We start from the raw sequence: 23,623 nt of genomic DNA on the forward strand, positions 1-23,623 counted from the left end.
CAGTTCACCCAGTTGGCTTCAGGTTCAGCTAAACTTCTCTGGAATACTGTGCAGGTATCCCGTTACATTTCAGCTGTTTCTTTATTTTCACCTGACCAAATTGTAGAACACCTACATTTTTACTTATTCTATCTGTAGATGTGCAGCCTCATACAGAAATCTAAGTTGGAAGTTTTACTTCCAACCCCTAAGCTCATTCTATTCATCACATCAAATTCTACAGTTTGTCTTCAAAACATAGTCATATAGTCATATATCTGTTTTCAGTACTGTCTTTTCCACCTGCAAGAACCATATTAGCCTGAATCTTTTTTTTTCCATTTCAGTATATTTTTTCCCCCCGTGTGATTCTAAACCCCTATGGAATTTTCCAGGATATTCACATGGTATATGTGCATAACACAAAGGTCATGTATGGAACTTCTGATTACTCTAATGTTGATATTCTTTGGAATCTAGCTGTATTTGTGTACACACACCTCACCAATTTAAACAGCCATTAAAATATGGTGCTACATAACATTGCTATTCCTGATATTACTAAGAAGTATCTGCAATATATTGCAATCACTATTGGATCCCTCTATTTCAGGAGTGCTACGCAAAAAATATATTTTGTGAAAGGAGTTTGGTATAGTGACAATGTAAGTGGATTCACTCAGTGGCAAGTCAGATGATTGCAACATTAGGATATGGGAAAGTATCCAGAAAATACCAGTTTCACTGTATGATGAGCAAACTATTTTTACTCCAGTGTATTTAGATTTTTTCATGATTTGTAATGGAATTACCATTCTGACGTTTTTCATTGATCTGTGGCTGCATTAAGTGGGAACTTTCACCTGGCTGCAAATATTCTTGAAAAGACATTTTGCTGGATTTTAATCATTCCCAGGACTACCATGTGACAACACCAATGCTGGTGCAGAAGCAGCAAGAAAGTTTATAAAAAGATGAAATCAGTATGGAAAAATCATCACACAGATCTGATAACAAATGAATTATTGCAGCAGTGCCCATAAGTGAGTTTAGTCTGTCCTCTGTTTTCTGAAGACTGGGGGCAAAAAAAAAAGAGACATAAGGAGCGTGATTGGGCCCGGCCCTGACCTCTCTAAATTGGATGCTATGTTCTCTGAAACCTGTATGAGTGAGGAGCAAGATGCTTCAGCAAAGAGCTTAAATATAAGCTGCTGAGAAACACAATAGTGTGCAGCTAAAAAGTTATACTTCCGTGTATTATAAGTTTTTTGTCTTTATTTTTCCCCATAAAGTTTAAATCCACTGATTAATTCTGTGTTGCTGTATGGGTTGGATGGCCAGAATTGTCTCTCAGCCATGTTTTTTGCCATTATTGTACCTCAGTGTGTAGTAAAAATAGGACTGCAGGGATTCTTACTGACTGTTACTGGTGGTCCTTTGAACTAGATCACTTTTGTGTTTGATAGTATATATTGTTTTATCCTTTTATCTCTTAGTTATTTTGTCATTTTTATTTGTATAAAGAATATTTAAATATATTATGCACTCAAAGGAGAAATCACAAAGGTAAGCACTCCAAATTTATAAAATGCCAGAATTGTTTGCAACTGAAGTCCTTATTTTTTCCCCTTGTACAGATGTCTTAATTACCTGAATTATGAGAAATTATGAGAATCCTTTTTTCCCCTTGAACACCATCTCAATGATTTACATGTCTCCTCTCACCAGTGTAGACATAGTACTTCATAATTTCTAACTGTTGTTTATATTGTTGCATACAACCTGGTATGCAAAATGCTCCTGTAGCACCACATATTGCTACAATTTTCATTAAATTACTAATGTATGATATAAGCACAGCTTGCATTCGTGAACAATTCAAGTTTGGGTTTAATGGCAAGTTTCTTTGAATGAACATTGATCAAAATGTAATTGAAACATCTATATAAAATAAACCTTTTACATAATTTTTTCTTAGCAGCATTTGTAAATAATTATCCTGCCGTTCTACCAGATAAAAAACAGTATTTGAGCAAAGAATAAATTGAAGCCAAAAGGTTAAAAAGGGTTGACCACAAAATTCTTTAAATCCACTTTATGGAAAATTGATAAGGAGTGGTCAAAATTACAAAAAGCTGGAGTACTCAGAACTCCAAAATTAGTTTATTTCAGTGTTCATAACCGCTGTAAAGGAAACTCTGTATTTTTGTGTCTTGTGCAGATACAGAGTTTAGACAAACAATACAAGAGTTTCTTAGCATTTAAACAAACATTTTCATCTTTGCAGAAAGACAAGGAAGACCAGTGGCTAGAGAAAAAAGTGCAGGGTAGTAGAGACCACATCATCTTAGAGCACCTTCAATGGACCATGGGTTACGAAGTACAAATTACAGCTGCCAACAGACTGGGTTATTCTGAACCAACATTGTATGAATTCAGCATGCCACCAAAGCCCAACATTATTACAGGTGAGTTTATTTCATAGTGTTTTCTCTCTGTGAATCATTTCCTACTCATAGTACACTAATTTTTGTGGTTGAACATAACATTTGAACACTGAAATCTTTAACTGAAAAAAGCTGAGACCCAGATCCTATTACCTTCAAAGACTCGATTCAAAACCCTTAAATGGGACCCCATCTCCCACTTTTCTCTTACTAGCCAAGGAATTTTTAAGTATAGAAGAAAGACTGAATCTTCAACCCAGATGATGGCAGTTAACAAGCAATATAGTATTTAAGATACACCTGCTATACATTTTTAAGTTGCCTCTTACTGTCTATTGTCTGTTGTAAGCAACTTATTTAGTAGAATTTGATTTCAGTCCCCTCTCAACATGTGCTTCAAGCTCCACATGTAATAAAGGTGTTTAATTTAGTGTCTGATGAGGTTAAGACTTCGAATAGTCTTGCTTAGATACTGTCTGAATTACTCACCCTAATATGTTGACTACACAGAGTTCTATGAGGCCTATTTACAAGCTTTGAAATCTATAGAAATGTTGTTCATATTCTTAAGTCTGTAAATAGGAATGTTTGGAATTCTAATTAAGAAAATTACATCGTAGTTAGGAGTGAGTGTCAGAGTTTTAATGCTTCCCAATATGAAGTCTTTTTTTAATGCAACAACGCTAAATTATTTAGTTCAGAATAAACCTAAAAAATGATGAATTCTAAAGCATTATGAGTAAATTTATTTTTTAATTTTTAAATATAAAAATTTTTATAAATGTTATGAGGAAAAGATTTCAAACTGTTTCCTTCAATTATGGGCTGTTGTATTTAATAATAACTTCCAAATTAGATCAGTGTCATCATTACCACTTGAAAAATCAGTGCTAAATCCTCTAACATGATATTTTCTGTCTGCTGTATATCAAACTATTGGAGTATTAGAATCAAAGAAAAAACTTGCTGTATAAATATAATGGGAAATGTATTAAAAAATAAACTACATGCGCTTCAATGTGAGCATCTGACTTGCATCAACCTTAGTACAGTGGCAATGAGTTTGAATGAGTCATGGATTACTGTGTCATCAGAAGAATTTGAAATAATTGGCTAATTTTTTTTGTCTGTTGTAAGTTTTCTTCAAATACATTTTTACAAAAGTTTTCTCAAGATCTCTGCAACACTTTTAAGTATTTCAGAGCAATTTTTTTATATTGGAAGCATTGTGATTTGTATTTACAAAAAAGAAAAGGCATTTGTAATTCATTCATATGTTCAGATCCAGTTCTAGTACAAATATTTGGTTTATGCACTTGAATTGCAGTGGAGCTGATTTGCATCTTGATTGAAATTCAGGGTCTCAATAGGTCCTGTGTACTTGTTTTTAAACAGACAGTGCCTTGTGATTGCCATCATTCAGAAATAAAATTTCACATGATTGATAAAGAAAAGGGGAAAAGAAGTGTAGGAAAGCTTATTGTCCCAAGGAAATAAAAATATTTGTCAACTAGAAAAATAAGTAAAAAACTTGTTTAGGAAAATGGAAGGGATATGCCATTTTTCAATTTTTTATGTTTGAAATGAAAATCTTTCTTCTTTTGCAATGCAATCTAACTTCAGCCTGTTATAATTACATAAAGTATTCCCTATTATTGCCACAGCTGCTGTAACAGAAACATGATATGCCTCTGTAAATGATAACATAGATGGTCTCTAGACATTCAAGTAGTAAGAATCTTAGTTAATTTAATTTCAAAAGAAAGATAGAACATTTTTCTCTAAACACAGTTTTATAGGCACTTAGGGGCTTTTTCCTCTCAGTGCTCTCCCATAACCTCTAAGTAGTTGTAAGAAGCCTGTTACACTATTTAACTTCAGCTCCTCTTTATATGAATCATTACTGCAATTATGATTGTGGAACTAATTAGTTTCCTTGACAACTGTTTTCTGCAAAGCCTGAAAAGGGTGTGAAATTCCAATCATAGGAACACTCTGTAGGCAATTTTTAAAAGTATGTCAAAAGACAGAACCAGTGGAACATTAGTGTTCATATTCATGAGTCAGCACGATTATCTTGTTTTGAAATGGCATAATATTATTGCAATATAATATTATATATACACATAACATTGTTGCAAAAATACGAATGTAATCTATTAAAACTTGATAGATATTGTTTATAAAATGCTTAACTTTGAGCAGAAATATTATTTCTGATGTCAGTTAATTCTGATGATGCTCTGTTTGTCTGCTTTGAGACTAAGGTGCTAACAGCTAGGCACCTACAGCTAGGTTTGAAGAAGGACATAGGCAACAAAAATGAAACGGGGTAGACTTTTGAATGAAATCCACATCACCTATCCTGTGCTCACTTAGCAGCTGAGGATAACTGAGGTTCCCTTTCTAAATATTAATTTAATTATTAGAAAAGCCTCTAAGACTCCTGAAGGTTTTCATTTGTATTTGCCCAGATCTGTGGCAGTTCAGCTGAACTGTTTATGTCTTGCTCTAAATGTAATTAAAAAAGAAAAACAGTCTGTAGATCCTGTGTGTTCAATCCCAAGGGAATTTTGGGATCCTCTAAGTGTCTTGATAGTTGACTATACCGAACATAATATTCTGGTGAAGATGTGTGCCAGCCAGTGCAATTAGTCAGAGAGAGATGGAGGCAAGGATACATTGGTTGTCCTTCAGTAGGTGCTTAGCAGGGAAATGGGAGTTGTCACAAGAACTAAAACTTCGGTTCTGATTGCTGCAGAAGAAGCTTGCTTATGCTTCCAAGAACCACTGGATACAAGACAGAAATAGTAATTCCTGAGGGCAGGAACTAGAAGCCAAAACTATAGTTACGTGACTATGCCATTCCCGTGGACAGTGAATCCACAGCTCTGCTTGCTAGGGAAGTGTGCAGGTACCAACTCCTGGCTGGCAGTCAATTCCATAACACAATATGATTTTCCTTTAATAGCCTTAGGTCTGGAAAAGAGCTTGAGGCTGCAAATTACTGTCTGGCATCAGCAAGGTGTATAAATGAGACAGACATTCCTTTAACTTTTCCTGTGGTTGGCCTCAGCAGCCTCCAACTACAGATCTACTGATTTCGTGGTGTCTGTCCCTAGGCCTGTAATATGGTCTCCACTCACTGAGTCAATCAAATTTGTGATTAGTTCCTCAGAATTTGTAATCCTTTTAATGAAAATTCTCTGGTTTTCTGAGGGTTTTATCAGTGGAAACTTGCACTGACTTTGAGAAATACTCAGCAAACCAACTTCTTAAAACACTTTGCTTTAAATAACTGTATGGATAAATATATTCAGGTATATATATATTATTTTCTGCAGTCAGCATTTCTATATCTGTATTTCAGACTTTTCTTAGGTGTACAAGCAGGTATTTTAGAATCATGTTTGAAGAAAGAGCAGCATAGTCTTAAACGTAGTATTTTTACGTATTCAAAAATCTCACTAGGGATGTTAGTTGGCAGTACTTGCAGGCAGGTGCAACTCTTAGATCAGTGCACTTGCCTCTGAGTGAAGTCTTTATCACATTTTAGGTACTAATCTCTGATATTTCAGAAAATTTTCATCTGGCTCCTCTACAGTGTTAAGCTTCCTAGGGATTCTCAAAGGAACTTGTGTGCCTTAGGTCTTTATCTGTGTCAGGACAGCATGGACTAAACTCTGCAGCCATAACAAACACTCTAAGTGCCACCAGGAACAGCCAAACTCCATCAGCTCCCAGAGTCCATTTTTATGGGCCCATTTACTCTTTTTTCTGCTGGGTGAAGACAGAGACCCTGTCTTTGTACCCTGCAGCTTGTACAAAAGTGTCCAAATCTGCTGCCCTTCTGAGCCATTACTATTGCAACCTAAAAACACATCCACAGATTTACAATAAATGGATCTTAAAAGAAGATGAAATGGAAAGTGTTAAAAAGGGATACTTTCTGCAAGTGTCAGATATATTTTCATAGATTAGTGGTAAAAAATTTATGCAGGTGCTATCTTCCAAAGGCTTTTATCCAGTCAGTGCTGTTACTTTGAAAGGCCAGTAAGTATGTTAAAAATGGCTGCAAGTTGTGTTTTATCATAGGGGTTTTTTTCCTCATTATAAGTTAATAACTTGAAGCAATAGTGGGAAAACTAACTAAATAAATAAACCCCCAACATCTGGGGATAATAAGAACCTCTTAGATCTATTTTTCTCACTTTGCAATATTGGTTGGTTTTGACTTCCAATACTGCAGGAACTGTCAGAGTACTTTTTTATTCACATTGCTGGAAGAGTTTTAATCCCTTGTGTATCTCATTTATTTTTTTTCAGTGAATGTATGTCACCATTCTTAAAATGATATAGTGATAGACAAAAGAGAGACAATAATATGTGGAATTTTCTCTCATCACCACTGGTAGCAAAGATGATACTCATCATGCCAAAAAAGATTTTTATCAATAGCTTTCACAAAAAGGCAGCTTTAGGATCTCCAGTGTTCTTGAAATGAACGAAAAATAAAAATAGCTCTTATCATTTCTTTAGCTATGTGTGTATATATTTGGGTTTGCCTTTGTGTATATACATTCTATGATGTATTTCTTTGACAAAATAGAGCTTTTGAGCTATACAAATGGTATTTTGTTCGAAAAGAAGCTGGCGTAAAGGTTTTCATCCAGAAACTGAAAATTACTGAGTACAGCAAAACAGAACTAAGTTTCCCTGATGCTCACAATTTTCTTTCAGGGAGAGTCTTTTTATTTAATTTTGCTCTAAATCAAGCAATTCAATGACTTTTTTTGGGGTGGAAATAAATGCTATATGATTCCATCTGTGTAGATGGAGTAGGTTTTTGTTCCTGTCACATCTTGCTGCCAAAGAGCAGACTCTCTTGCTGCAGATGCTCTCCTTCTCTCTCACATCCCTTCAACCCACGGGTTGTATGAGACTCCCTGGGACATAGTTTCCCTGCCTCTGAAGGAAACAGCCTCCCTTCTCTGGAAGAGTTGACTTGACCCTGACCATGCATCAGCAAAGGGAAGCCAAAAAGCCACCTTCTTCTTTCATGTTCTTTACTCCACCACAAAAGTATGTAACAATTGTTGACTTACCATACCTAGGAATAAACTTCCAAACTGAATAGTTCTTGGGTCCTTTGAAGCACTTTCATTAGATTTCAGATCATTTCAGATCTGTTTGAAATTGGATTTTTCCTGATTACAACCAAGCTTCAAGGTCAGGGTATCATTTAAAATCATGATTGCATGACCAAGGCCTCTGCTGTCATTTCCACTAACCTTTCTTGCTGCAAGAGCACTTTGCTCCCTCTTGTTCAACTTGGTGTCCACCAGGACCCTCAGGACCCTTTTCTGCAAAGCTGCTTTCCCACTGGTTGGTCTCTAGCCATAGACTGGTAACCAGGGTTGCTCTTTCCCAGGGGGAGGACTTTGCACTTCCTCTTGTTCAACTTCCTGAGGTTCCTGTCAGCCCATTTCTCCAGCCTGTCCAGATCCCTCTGTGTGACAGCTCAGCCATCTGGTGCATCAGCCACTCCTCTGAGATTTGTGTCATCAGCAAAGTTGATGAGGGTACTCTGCCCCATCATCCAAATCACCGATGATGTTGAACAGGAGGGGGCCCAACATCTACCCCTGGGTTGGCCTCTGGTGCTTATTCTTAGTTGTAGGAAAAGTTGTGTTTCATCATTAAAAGTTAAATTAGGAGAATTGTGGGGATTTGTAATCATCTTCTATTTTATTCTCTTACCATAGAAAAAAAGGTAGAATGGCTGCCAGGAGCTACTTGAGTCAGGACTAAGAGTCATTCCTTATGTGCGGCTTATGAATTGCCTGTTTGAATCTCTGGAAAAGGACTGTAGAATTACATTATTTACCAGTTTGTCAGGAATAATGTTTTGGTCTGATTTTCAGCCTGTGGTCCGTAACCACTCTGCTCTTCCATGTCTGTGTTTTTGTGTACATGCACAAACATCCATCAGTTTGTGGCTTCTAATAACTTTTGAATACAGTTGATAATTTCACTAAATTTTTCAGAGAATGGAGGCTTCAAAACTAATCATTCCTGCAAATTTTTCCAAAAGAGTTATCTAAGGAAAAAAATAAGATTTTCTGTTGTTCAGTAGGCAAAATATTGCATTAAAACTTTACACAACTGTAATAATAAGAATACTTGGGGGAAAAAAAGTTTTAACTTTCTGACCCTTGTTCCTTACACCAATTTGGATAGCAACAGTAAATTTAAATCAAGGGGGAAAAAAAAGAAAAAGCACAAAATATTTTCACAGGCAAAATTTCAGTTCCAAGGATCTAAAATTTTAAGGCCATAAGTACCTCTTTTGTAATGAGTCTGTGTATTACAATTTTACTAGCTCTGACTAGTTTGTTTTTAGCTAAATCTAAAATGAAGAACAAAATGCAGTAGTGAAAAAGGAAAGCCTGGGGGATTAGTTCCTTTGCAGCTCTGATCATTTTCCCAAAGCAAAGAAGAGCTGCAGCATTACCCTTGTGAATTTACCTACATCATTTTCTCATAGGCTGAAGGATGTTGTAATTCCAAAATCAGAGCTTGAAAATGAAAACTTGTATCGGATTTTTTGTTCAGATCATAATTCTGAGATAAAAGTGTAAAGTCTTTAGCATATATTGCTGTGATGGAAGAATAAATTTTTAATTTTATTTTCTGAAGAATAGAAGGATAGAGAGATGAAATATGTATTTGAGATCTCATGCTTTGAGTAAAGCAGTTGGTAGGAATCACATCAATCAGATAAATTAATATCTAAAACTTCAGAAGGATGGCAGACTCCACAAAACCTGTTTGCTTTTGTTTTGCAAACCATACTAGAATTTGCTGAGTAAGAGCCATTTCTCATCAAATCCTGCAGAGGATCATTGTTGAAAGTGATAGGGCATGTTCTTGCTGAAGGCTAAAACCAGCTGTGTTTGCTCCATTCCCTGCAAAAACTAAAGTTGTTACATGAAAAGGGATAGAAATCCCTTACTAAAATTGGTAGAATTTATTCGATATGAATCAGAAAAGGAGACAAAAAGGCTTGCACTATCAAAGATGTCAATAGGAAAAAAAATACACTATTTTTTTGTAAAATCTAGTTCCTATGGTACAGCTATTACAGCCATTAACTACCACTGAATAGCAGAAGAGCAGCAATCAAAGAACTGGTTTGTATTCTCAAAATTTCCTCTTCAAAAGGAATTTAATTCTTTTTTTCTTTTACCATATAAGTTTGCTCATCTTTTTGAACTCTGTGAGGTAAAAAGAAAATCGTCATAGATGCCGAATGTTGAAGCGCCAGGCCACACTTTAGAAATATGGTATTCTTATTCAGCTCGACTATTTGTTATAGATAATTGCCAGCATTGTGTTGCTTTATAATTAAAATAACCCTGAGTGCCAGTTAAAAGATGAAATAGTTAGGTATATACCCTAAAAATATTTAAAAGCTAAGTTGAACACTCATAATTTCTTTAAAAATGTGTATCATTGAAAACAGCGCAGTAGAAATATGGGTGAGGATGGGATAGAATCCATAGCTGCTCTTAGTTTATTTTTATTGCTGTCTTTTCTACTTGATAGTTACCTACACTCACATGTATGTTTGTGAAAGAATAGGGACATTCCTGTCATAAGAAGATAATGCATTGGTTAAATATTATGCATCCATGTCCCAAAGGCAAGTTTTCCACTTGATTATATTAAAAAAACAACAGCTCTGTGATTTAAGCTAAATTTGAGGTTTATTGCAAAAATACCCCAGAAGATTTATATCCTAAAACCTAAAGATCCTTTTATTTTGGGTACTGCTTACATTCTACATGTTGTGATCATGTACTTGTGGAAAGAGATAATTATTTATCTTCCACTGGCCTTTCTCTTCAGACTCTGAGCTCTAGAGATTGAGAGACATACCCCAATATGCTTCTGTTTGGATGTCAGAAATCATCCTCTCCACTGATTTCAGTTTTAAGCAAATCCTTTTCAATCTGAAATAATTATAATAAGGGACCGATATAATACATTTTAGCTTAATAGTTTTCTTCTGCTTACACTAAAATTTCTTAAAATTCACTTTTAAAAGTAAATTTATAAAGGCATAACCAAGGTTATTGTTCATACTACACAAGATTTTCTACATTTCAATTTCTTTGGAAGTGTCTTTTGAAACAGTAGCCTAACAGTGATATTAGTCACTATCCATATAATTACTGTATTACTGTAGCTGGAAAAAAATAAAATCCAGTCAACATACTATATTGCATAAACTTGACTGTATTATCTACCAAAAAGTTAACTTTTAATATAAATATTAGTAGAAAATATACATGCAAACTTCATATATTTCACCAGATTGCATCCAGACGTTACAGTCTGACTTGAATGTCTAAGAAACTACTTTGTTCCCACCCCGGTATTAAAGTCAATATCTAATTACCCAGCTGCATGTGCTAATTGCGTTGGTCACTCCTAATTCAAGTGGACCTATGTCCAGGTTATTGATGCCACTTTTTACAGTTGCCCATTCTGAATGCCTACGATAATTCAGGTACAGATGAACTAATTAGCAAGGAGAAGCAGATAAACAAGTTTGTCCCTTCTTTAGCCCTGTGCATGAGGGAATTGTGTAATTGTTTACTCTTTTTCACAGTTTCTTCTTTGAGCCTGTGTGCTGTTGTTTGTCCTTGCTTTAAATAGTCACTGTTTCTGATAGATGTTACATGACGGTTTCGTGAGTTCCAAGTACCTCCAGCATAAAAATCACATGGAAGGTTGCCTTTAGATTGGGCTTGGCTGAATTGTTTTGAATCTCAAGGGAAGCAAGAAACATGCTTCAGCTTAAGTGTTTAGATAAATTGTTTTAAAGATAGCCCAAAGAGTTTGCCACCTTAACTGCTGTGGAGAAACACATGTTGCTGCTATTCAGGTACACCTTTTCCACAGTTTACTTTATTTTTCACACTTGGCCAGAGCATTTCAATGGTTACCATTTCAGCCACACTTTAATTTGATGTTTCTGTTAATGTCTTTCTAGTGATTGTCTTTGACACAATGTAAATATTAGGATTTTTTCTCTCTTTTTTCTTTTCCATTGTCACTTTTTTTTTCCTTTTTCATATTGTTTCAACCTTTTCACTTCTTTTTCTCTAAAATTTACTTCTTTTTCACACTCTTGATATTCTGTAACAATTCTTATCCACACAGATAGATGCTGTGAAGCTACTAGACGTGAAAATGGAGGCCAGTCCCTGCAGCTGAATGCTGCTGTTTTCTCTCTCATTGTAGTCATAAGTTTCTGGGGCATGTTTTGATACTGTTGATAAGGCAATCAATATGTGTTCTTCCTTTTCCTCTTCATTTTATATTTAAGGGAAAATAGAGACCTTAAAAAAATTGTACTTTTCTACAGCTCTTCTAAAGTTTCCACTCCTAGTTAAGATCCCAAATAGTGTAATTGCTTCAGTCTGTATGTGCAAAATTCTTCATCTGGATTTTTGGAAAACCGTGTGAGTTTTATGAAAAATTCAACAGATGATGCTTGACCCTTCAGTCTGACAGAACTTGGAGAATGAGACCTATTGAATTTGATCAGTGTGATTTGATTCTATTTTCTGAACTATATTTTGATTATAAGAAATCCATGCAGAGACTTTACCATTGTGAGTCACATGGCTTTCCAATACACCAGTGATTGATTTTGCATGAGAGCATTGTTATTATTTATTATATTAATACTTTGCACAGAGTTGTCCTTGTACTAGTTCCTTCCATAATGAACTTAAAACTTTATGCTTAATGAAAAGTGTTCAAGGCCAGGCTGGATGGGGCTCTGAGCAACCTGGTCCAGCGAAACATGTCTCTGTCCATGGCAGGGGAGTTGGAACGAGATGATCTTTAAGGTCCCTTCCAACCCAGACCATTCTATGGTTCTATACGTCTGTAGACACGTTTTCTTTCTAATGGATTTTAACAAACATTTCTTCCCCAATTAATTATCTAGGATTGCTTTAGTTCATAGTGCTTTAATTTCATATTCATCTCCTGTGCCTCTCCACTGCCATGCCTCAGTACATAAAAGAGGTCCCTGCCCAACAAACTCATTTCTTGTGACTGTAATGATGCCACATTCCATTCCATGGCATCTGTTGGACTTGAAGCTCTGGGGGGGTTAATTTTGACCTGTGGTAAAAACAGAAAGGAGTATTTTTTCCTATTTTATACATTAAAAGCATGGTAACTAGAGTAATGTAGACAGAACCTCAGCAAAAAATTATTTTATTTAGTAAGAGTCTGTGAAGACTTTTTGCATATATTTAATTTTAAAATTTATATAGTTGTCTAAGTTTATGGCTTATTTCTCTGTTGCATACAGAATAATCCAAGAAAGCAATGCACTTTAAATCTAAGACAGAATTAAATATTTATTTTAAGATACTTCCCTTCAAATTGTTACTAAATATAACAAATACGATAAATAAACTGTATATGTTGATTTTTTTCTCTCTTATAGTTCATACCTTTTAGGATTTAATAAAATCCTATAACTTTGAAATTAGTTGTTCAAATTTAAGTATTTATCTTCACCCAGTTACAGGATTTTCTTTTTTCTAAGAAATAATGATTATGATTATTTTTGCCAGTTTCAATTTATTACATATTTAGTGTAATGAAGTAGCTGGAATTCAAACAAATGCTATTTTAAATATATTGGCTTTATTGTGATGTCTTGCTGTGTTAAGTGGAGCCACTCTTTCATCCCTGGCCCTTGCCACTCTGTTTTGCCACTTTAACCTAATGTAATGACATTATTTGAAATTAATTACATTGATATGTGCCTGGCAATTTCTATTCTAATTTTATAAGAGTAGAAACTTTGGGTTCCCAGTTCGAGTCATTCAGGTGAAAGCCTTTTTTTTTCCACACACAAATGTGAATATATGTATTGATTTTGTCATTTAGCTGTATAAGTGTTATTCTTCTAACATAATTTTTTTTTTTTTATGCTTAAGTGTTTATTGAACCAAGAGACAGTAAGTATGGAAGGATAGATTTTTTTTTTTAATTAAAGTTTTCTCTTTAACTGTGCTGCAGAGGATTTGGAATTACTAACTACACATCAGTTACCAAAGACTTTCAGATGTGAGAACACATTTTCAATTGAGTAAAAGTCTGACAAGTGCTGTTGCTAATGCTAAATTTATTTATAGGGAAAGAATCACCTTGGGCAGGAACTTTAGCAAGAGCTGTAGGGTGGGTTTTTTTAATAATTTAAAAAATCCACATAGTGAAAAGGTTTGTTGTTGTCATTATTGTCACTATTGCTGGTTACCACTATTGTGGCAACAAAACATAAGACTACAAGTACATCTCTACTTACAATTGGAGAACTGATGTTTGGCACATATGTAGTAAGTAGATGCTGCTTGTCCAAAGGGGGAAAGAAACCGCTGGACAGGGACTGGATGCATATAAGGAGACAGAATTTTCTTTTGTGGACACAACAAAAATAAAAAAGAGCTGTTCTGAACAGTAAAGAAAATCAAATTGCAGATACAATCACAACTAATGAGCACCTGCCACTGGATTAATCGGTCTTAAGTAAAACTTAGATTGTCTCAAAACCTGAAAATTAAAATAGGGAGGGTCTCATTAAGGTTGCACAGCTGGTATTACCTTATTTTGCAACATTTTCCTAATTTTCTAAAATTTGAAAGAAAGTTTTTCTACAAAATATTTTTTAACCTATTTTTACCTGTCATATACTTGTCTCTGTTCTTACTTTTTTAACAAAATAAGACAAGACAAGACACTACTACAGGTATGTATAAAAGCAGAAAAATAAAAATTTCCATATAATTTTCCTACTCTGGTTAGACATTTGAAGAACTCTTTACCAGCTGTAAATTTATTATCTTAGGAAGTCATTCTAACATTGTAGATAAGTAGACAAGATAGGAATGAGGGCGCAGAGACTGATCGACTGTGAGCTCTCCAAACATATTGTGAAGGAGATAATGAGAAGCCTTGAGAAATTTTAGAAGCTAAATATACATTATAAATGACAAGTTGGCTTTTATCCTCTACGTCACAATGCCAGTGGGATAAAGAGACAAATTTGGATCACTTATCTTTTTTTCCAACTGATAGTAGCTTCAGCTGGGAACTACATAAATTTCCTCCATTAAGTGAGAAAAATTTTAGGTCTGCTCCAATTTAAACTCTTCTGTGCTTTGCATTTTGAGGTTATCAAGCACTTTGAATGTGATCCTTTTCTTTTGGCCCTCCTCTTCCCATCAAAGTCCAAAGAGGATGAGTTAAACCAATATTATAGGGATTATGTGACAGCAGGGCCAGGCAGTTCTGGGCAGTGACCCAAAACCTCTGTAATGAGAAAGAAAAAGAGGAAGAGAATAATGTCCTTGGGTTGTCATGTGTCTCCTGAGATGAATAAATAGTACAGCTTTGTTTGTAGTTCTCTTTATGAGTGTTTCATAATTGTATCTTTAAAAACAATGAGAGTGAGATTATTTCACAATATTTTGTTCAATCTGTGAATATACAGAAGATTTTGAACTCCTGGCTTCTTACAGACAAGCACGAGGGAAAAAATGAACTCAGACATTTGCGAATTAAATCCATAGGTATAGACTGAGCAGCCTAAAACTGTAATTTAAACTGTATTAAAATGATAAATATGTTGTCACAAATTGAATTTAATATTCTGCTGACATTAGTACTTAAATGTTAGATAAGTAAATTTGTTCCTTTAAATGTAGTAATTGTAAAACAGATTTTGGGTTTTTATGATTGACAGTGTAAAATGTTACCCTTTTTTTAACATTGTCACATATTTTGAAATGCTAATATTAAACTGTCTGTAAGACTGAAGTCCTAAAATATTCTGTGCTGAACTTATGCTTTAAATCCAAATTGGTGGCACAGAAACTTAAAAAGGGTAATGATTATTCTGTGATATAGCAGTATATCTCTAAGGAACAGTATTTTTAAAATGTTCTCGTTTACAACCTTTTGAGTCTAAGCCTGGCTTCTTCCCTAATGAGATTTTATGTGTTGTCTTTCTTGTTTCCAGAGTTTTGACAAGTTCCTAACATTTACAAATTATTCACAAATCAAAGTATTTACATAATGCAACTTCAAATGCGATCCTTCATTTATTGCAGTAAGGTTATTAGAATATAAATTGCTGTCTCTCTAAATAGGAAAAATATTGCCCAGAAATAGACACATATACTGCATATATTGAAAACAAAATATAACTTCTGAGTGGTTTTATCAGACGGACAAAACATACTATTACCAAACAACAAAATAACATTCCATTTCATTTTCCGATGAAGGTACAAGGCCAAGCACTGATGAAAAAAATATGACATGCATATGAAAAATAGATAGTTCGAAGATAAAGAAATATAGTTATTTAAGTACGTATGTAACCTTATAACCAATACTAAGTCGGATTCCTGGGTGCAGGTTTCCATCAGGCAATCCTCATTCACTCATTTTAATAGCTCCACTCAAAGGTTTATGCAAATGTAAAGTTAACTAATTAAGCCTAACAAAACAATTTTATTTTTTTTAAAATGTAATAGAGAGCCATATACAATTTGTGATTTTTCTAATAGTCTCCAATCTTCTACACGTTGTCCAGTATGATTTCTGATTGCTCATTTCTTCAGAATTTTTGGGAGCAAAGGAGAAAAAAGTATTACTTTTCCGAAGCAATTTGAACAATATCAAGGCAAGTGTAGCTTCTGAGGTTTATAATGACATCACTGAAATCTTTGCTACATCTAGAACTCACCTACATTTATCACATTTACTTATTTACTTTCTACATTTACTTCATCTATTTCATTTCTCCAGGCATGTAAGGAATGTCCAGTTTTCCTTTGGTATTTATCAGGCTTAATATGTAAGTGATGGAAATTCACAGGGAAAAACCTTTTCCTTTTAATGCCAATGACAACATCCTAATAAAGCTGATGATCTCAAGTATGAAGTGTAGAGATCTACCAACTTGGCCTGTCTAGAATCAGCAGCCATATAGAAACTGTGTGCTTGAGACCTATACTAGGTTTAGATATTTTATGTAAACTAGATCAAGGAACTGAGGTAGGAATATCCTCATTTCATTTTCATATGTTCTAAAGCCATGAGAAACTGTAGTAGTAATTCCTGACATCATAGTCCCATTATGTTGTATGATATTAACAGTTCTGTATATTTATTTTACATGTTTAACATTTCTGTGGAGGCAATTTTCAGTGCATATTTTATTTTCATATAATTTTAAATATAATACATGTCTTAGGTGCCCTATACTACAAGCAAAGTAAATCTCACTGAGAATGTTTCTAAGAGCATTACAATTGAAAATGTATACAATGTACTAAAAGCTAATTCTGTGAAAAATACTGGAAACAATGCAGTGTCTGTAAGTTTCTGTTTTCAAAAACAGTGTGAAAGGCAAGAGAAAAAATCTGGATTCAAAATAGTTTATTTTAATTTGTGAAACAATTACTTTTTTTTGTCTTTTTCATATTTCACTGCCATTTTGCTCCACTGATTTCTTTTACGCACGCAGCACTTGCTGTCATTTCTGCTTTTTCCCTGAAGAACCTGTGCATGGTGTAACTGTAATGTCCCTCAGCATCTTTCCAAACACAATGTCATGAAATGTATGTAACTTTGTGCATCTTTCATCTGTTGTTCAAATTTCATTTTAGTTTATGCAACTTCTGTCTTCATTTTTGTAATAAAGAAAACTGACTTAAAGCATTTCAATCTGTATTTTCTTTATTACTGATAAATGCTGGGTTTTTTTCTTGTATTATCTGCATTATGTATTTTGTAACTGAAGAGATTTTTTAGCATTGTATCAACATTTTTATTTCAACAGTGTTTTTTCCAATAGTGAATACGAAACACCCATACACACAAAACCCAAAACAAAACCAAAAAAAACAAGCATCACAAACCCAAAAAAGTCACTAAAAATAGAATTCCTGAATTTTACGTTTGGTTGATATTAGGTGGCTGCCATGCTACTGCACTAATGGAGCAAGTATGTGAAATGTCTGTGCAAATATGCAGCCTGAGCACATGATCCACGCTGATTTAATCTGCCTGCTTGAAACAGTTGTATCCCCAAAGGCAGATGTTTTACTACTGGGAGAAACTATATTGTTACACAACTCTTTTGTACCAAGTAGGGCTCTGCTGGCAGTTGCAGTTGTGGCAGTGTGACTGTTTCAAATAAAAACATGCACCATATATTGGCAGCACTCATAATATTAATGCTCTTTTTGTAGCTAATGATACACAATAATTATATACTTGAACTATTCCAAGTATTACTTCTTGAAACTGTTGTCTTTGAATTTACATCTGTCTTAAAGAAAATGCTGTCAAAATGCTGAAATACTTTATCAATTCAAATACAATCCCAAGATAGTTTGACTGTTTTTCAGGTCTCCCAGCTACAGTGCTCTGCCTGCAGCTGTCATCCACTATAAAGATGCAAAAATCTCTCAGGTCTCTGTGGTATGCTCACAGTATGATTTTGAATTCTCCTAAATAAAGCAATTAAAATAATTTATCCTTTTATGTAAGAGCAGTACTGAAACCACACATAATTGTGTGTTCTCAATACCCATGTCAATCTTAATTAATCTGCAGAGGTTCTTAGAAATTCCTCCAAGAGACATGTTCAGTAAATCTGCTGTCAGTTGGAGTGGAGGAAACTGGGACACAGGAATTTGCTTCCCCAAGGCCTTCTAAAACCTGGGTGCAGGCCTGATGCCATAAACCCCACAGAGCTGCCATGGTTGTGCAGCCTTTCCTCCTCAGTGCACAGGAGGGCTGGGATCTCTCTGCCCTCTCTTCTCTGAGGCTTCCCATAGAAGGAGGCAGCAGTAAAAACATACTCTTTACTACACTGACTGAGCAAATACATGAAAAAAGGGGCTGTAATTACCTGATAACTCTTTAGGCATATCAGAAATGCCTCTGAAGGCTTCTTAGGGATAGTTTGATGATGCCAGGAATACTGTTTTTTAAGCTTTGTTTAAAAAGTAATAAACAACAACTCTGGAGAGTATTTTCACAACACAGCACACTTTTTCTAGTAAATGAGGCCTCCTTGCCTTTCCCTTGTTATCCCTCAATGGCCACAGACAAGACATTGGCAGGAAAACTCAAGCTGTTATTTACATTACTATTCTTTCATTTAGCTCTTGTATCAATGTCTATTAAGACAACCTCCAATAAGAAATGATGTAAAGGGCCATTAGAGTAAATGAGAACTCAAGTCCTACTTACTCAGTATATCCTGAGAGAGTCATGATACAAGAAATTTTCCTGTAAAATTTAAAGGAAAATAGTATTTTCAGAAAATTTGTTGGCAAGAGGATCTCAGTCATAATAAAGAAAAGCTCCCTCACTCAGATAAGTATCAGAACATTGCAACATTTCTGACAGATATCATTTTAGACATGCTTATTTTAGTAGATGACTTCTGTATAACTGATAATCTTGGTGGCACCACAGACTCCTTTGACTGTGAGTGCCCATCTCTCCGTGTGTTGTTGTTTCTTTAGTCTGTTCTTTACAGCTACTCTTGCTGCCAGTGAAAATCACTGAAACTCCACTGCCATCCAGCTCAGATTTCATTGGAAATGGGAGAAAATGAAGATCTGTCATTGTGGGTGGAAGGAAGTTAGAGGAAACCACCTTTTCAGTTAGTTACCTCAGAGTTCATAATACTGTCCCCTTATTTTTCAAAGCTGTGTGTCAAGTGTGTCTGTCAGAACATATTACTCAATTGTGCAGTACAGAGCACACACATCCTCATGTGCTTGTACAGTGCCCTCAGCTGTATCTGTCCTAGCAGAGAGTTATAGGAAAAATCACCAAGGAAGAAAAAGCATTAAAATTAATGTCGATTATAGCCTTGTTAGCATCTTTTTGTATTAAGGAACGGTATAGAAAAGAATAATACTTACTGTCACATTCTCTTTTGCATCGAACGTTCCCCCAGTAAATGTTGTACAGAATCATATTAATTTTTTACAAGTTGATGTTGCAAATGTAGTGATTTGTTTATTTAATTTGAAGGTAGACACGCAGCTGCTGGGCACTTACCTGGCTTAAAAGCCCGGTTTACTGGTATAAGTTGCTAAAAACAGATCGTGGTCTTTATTCCCTTTTGCCTGCCATGATTTTTATCTCAGTAAGGAACAGGAGTGCTTAGTAATAGAAAGCTCTTGGACAAAGCTAAGATATGGTTCCTCTTCTAATTTATAGTCTTACAGCATCATGCCAATCTAACTAAAAAAGGTGGGTACATGCTACCTTCACATGCTACTCAAGATAGAGTTCATTCTTCATTTGATGGGTGTCACACAGTCCTTGCATCCTGGTCAGCCAAAGTAAAGGAGCTGGAGCACAAAACAGCTCTGTCAAAGCCCTCTTGGAGATTTCCTGTTGGAAAATGAAGGAGGAAGATGCTTTGACTTGCAAAGCTGTGCAAGTCCCACAATATAGGTATATCCATTTTCAATACAAGGAAATGCAAAGCATTAAAAGGCAGTGAAATATAGGTATAATATATAATGAAAGGTATAAGATATAATGAAAAGCCATCATTTGAATATTTACAATTCCCTGCCTCTGACACCTCATAGTTTTGTATACATATTGTATATATTTTTATATCTGGGATGGACCTGTGCTACAGATGTATGTTACCTGTTTGGAATTCTGTAACATTTCTGATGAATTCTTTTGGTTTTGCCATTGTTATTTTTCTCATGATAGGCTGTTTTCCGCATGTGAATCCATTTGTCTGGGTTTTTTTTTCCCATCTCTAGCCCTTTAGCTTGGCAGAGCTTGTTCTAGCAATGGTCTTGCCCTTCCACTGTCATATTATTAACTGGTAGAAAACAGCTCTTTAATTTTTTAGTACTGCATTATGATTGTTCGGATGCTCATCAATGGATATGAAATTTTAAGATCTATGTTTTCTGTCTTTTTAGAGGTTTTGATTTAGAATATGCATTTGTAAGCCTTTCAGTCTAAGTTTCAGATCAGATATAAAATCCCAGACAATATTCATAGGCAGTGCAGAAACAACTCTTATGGCTGGGCACCTTTTAAGAGTCAGTACAACAGTGCAGTTCAAGAAGACGACAAGCAAGAGTATGTTTTTCCTTCCTCCAATGACCCAGTGCAGTATGTTCAAATTCATCCTCTAGTTCATAATTTTTAACTACTTCAGCTTGAGAGCATTTCTTACTTTATTTTCTGACTGACCTGAAAGAAAGGACAAAATGCATGATATGCCTGCACTCATGCATATGTAGCAGCCAGGTGCTTCCCTATGAGCTTGGAAAGTCTTTTATATCATTGCCATTTTCCCTTAAAAATTTAAATGACTGGAAAAGGGTGGAGACTATGTAGCCTCATCTATCTTTCATCCTAACTTTAATCCATGTCTGCTAAGGAGGAGGGGAAGGGAAGAAAGGCACAAGAAGGTGCTAACTTGCTTTTTTTCCCCCAACAAAATTAAAATCACTGAACATCTGAAAGGGACCTCTGGAATTCATCTTGTTCAACCTCCCTGCTCAAGCAGATTAGTTATTATAAAGCTTACAACTATTATTTTATTGTACCAGCAATTGAATATATAGAATGTGATTCTGTCAGAGTACAGTGAAATTCTGTCACCTCCAAGAACATACATTGATGTAACATCATTTTGAGTATCCCAGTGTTGCCTGTTTAGTTCCTGTCACTTTGTGAGGAAGCTTTAGTTTTCCATGTATACCTGTACACTGGAGCAGCCCAGAGAAGCTGTGGATGCCCCATCCCTGGAAGTGTTCAAGGCCAGGTTGGATGGGGCCCTGAGCAGTCTGGTCTAGTGGAAAGTGTCCCTGCCTGTGGCAAGTGCTTGGAAAAGGATGATCTTTCAGGTTCCTTCCAACACCATTCTGTGATTCTGTACACATGTACAGATGGTGACTCTCTAGACCTGCTTCCCTTTAGGGTATCCGATGGAGACTCCTTAAAGGAATTCAGTCTGAATTTGCATTTGAGGGGCCAGAAAATTTATCTTTCCACTTAGTTCTCTTCACTGCAAAATTACTTTCCAAAGCTCTCCATTGCTCTTTCCCATCAAATAATGATTTCTGCAAAAATGTTCAATTATTTTATTAGACATCGTTAGAAATATTCAACAAGTGAGAACTTGAACATTTCCAATACTTTCCGTGACATTTATATAAACTTGCTTCAGGGTTTTTTTTATTACATTTCTGAAATTTTTTTAGATCTTATTTCCATACGTATTCATTGATAAGCACTTTTTTGAAGAAGTGGATGAATGAAGTGACTTTAAGGTTGTCGGTTTCATTCATTGTCATGGCAAGGTTTATTATATTATTCATGCCACATTCTCTATAACAAAAAGCATGTCATTTTAAATTTAGCATATTTTTGACAAATTATAATTAAAACTCACTCAGAACTCTCGAACTTACACTTTTTTTTTCTCCAAGCAGTGCTTTAAAAGGCTCCCTATGGTTAGACTATTAAGTTAGGTATACAATAATTCTTTTCAAAAAGTTGCTAAGAACCTATTCTCTTGCATTAACGTTGAATTTTTATGATTTAAAATAAGTTTGTTTTCAACTAGGAAAAAAATGGTATAATGTATAAATACTTTGTTATTTTAGAGTGCAGAGTAGAATTAGTATTTTGAGTCCATTTAGTATATACTGGAACACTAAAAAAACACCAAAAGTGTAAAATCATTTCTTTAATTTAACTTTCATTTTGCATTGTTTAAGAATTGTTGCAGTAAAGTTAAACCAAATTTAATTTAATGCAACACTTTTTGATAACAAAGGTGCTTTTCAAAGTTGGTGGAAAGGCTATATGTAGTATGACATTAATATTACTTCCAGTCATAGAATTAGAGCTTCTGTTGATGTCATAACATTATAACATAAAGTTTTAAGAAAAAAATTGACATTGTTTTGAAACCATAGATATATTAGTATATGATTTTATAAAGCAGTTGGGAGAGGCCTAAACCTCTTTAATAGTACTTGGCATTAGTTTTACAACTTTTGTGGGAGCAGATAGAAAAGTACAAAATCTTAAGGAAGAACAGAATTAAGCCACCAATGAACTTTTAAAACACTAATTGCATATGTTTTCATTAAGACTGAAAATAAACCATAACATAGGTACTTTTAAAACACAAGACAGTCCAATTTCTACCTGTCTTTAGAAGAATAAAGTAAATTAAGATACTTAGACAGGTCAGAAGGGTGATAATAGCCATGCTCCTCACCCCACCACAGGATGTGGCCACGTTCCCGTTATTCAGAAATCAGACTTATGAAACAGAAATGTGTATGAACAAATGGGTTTCAAGTAGGAAAAATAGGACTTGAGAGGTAGGGCAGTGGTAAGGATGGGGAATGCTGAATGTAAAGGAAATTATCTATCACGAAGAGATAGAAAAAGTATGTAACAGTCAAATATTTAGGTCTCACATATACCGAAGAAGATCAGAAACAAAAAACAGTCTCCCTCTCAACTATGGCAAGTATTATACAAAGGAGGAATATTGCTACTGTAAACATTTCCTTCACTTGACAGTGAAAATACTGTGTAGGCTTTTCTGTCACTGAGTCATTTGGGATGGGAAGCTTGCCACTTCACAGCGTTCCAGTGACACTGGAAATGCTGTTCACAGCAGTGAAAAATGTATCTCCCTGTAGGAAAGAACTCTTAACACTGCATTAAAAATAAAGAAAAATCCTAAAAATAAACCAGAAAAAAACCCAGCAAATAATCCCTTTTAAAATATGGATTAAAAGACACTAATTTTACTCCTCCACATTCTGTTTGCTGGTCAAGAACGTACAGAGATGAAAACTTCACAGTATAAGATCTTGAAAACCGAACTCTATAGAATTTAGTGGTATTTTGTCAGTTGAAACATATGATCTTTTCAATAAATTGGAATTGAATATCTACTTATATCTTCCTGACAATTCAGACTAGTAAATAAAAATGTCTGAAGCTTACAAAAGAAGCCATCAAATAGGTGGGTGGATGCATGGATAAAGTAAGTTTTG

The 23,623-nt window shown here is 34.9% G+C and overlaps 1 protein-coding gene across 1 annotated transcript in view; it reads left to right on the top strand.

The window, feature by feature from the left end:
- The window catches only part of NCAM2 (neural cell adhesion molecule 2), a 271,599-nt gene that overhangs the window by 235,566 nt on the left and 12,410 nt on the right, over positions 1 to 23,623 (top strand). Inside the window, exon 15 of the mRNA XM_064644006.1 lies at positions 2,267 to 2,447. Within this exon, the coding sequence (XP_064500076.1) occupies positions 2,267 to 2,447 (181 nt within the window). The remainder of the gene's footprint in view (positions 1 to 2,266; positions 2,448 to 23,623) is intronic.

The sequence above is a fragment of the Pseudopipra pipra genome, chromosome 2 (genome assembly GCF_036250125.1).
Source record: "Pseudopipra pipra isolate bDixPip1 chromosome 2, bDixPip1.hap1, whole genome shotgun sequence".
NCBI lineage: Eukaryota > Metazoa > Chordata > Aves > Passeriformes > Pipridae > Pseudopipra > Pseudopipra pipra.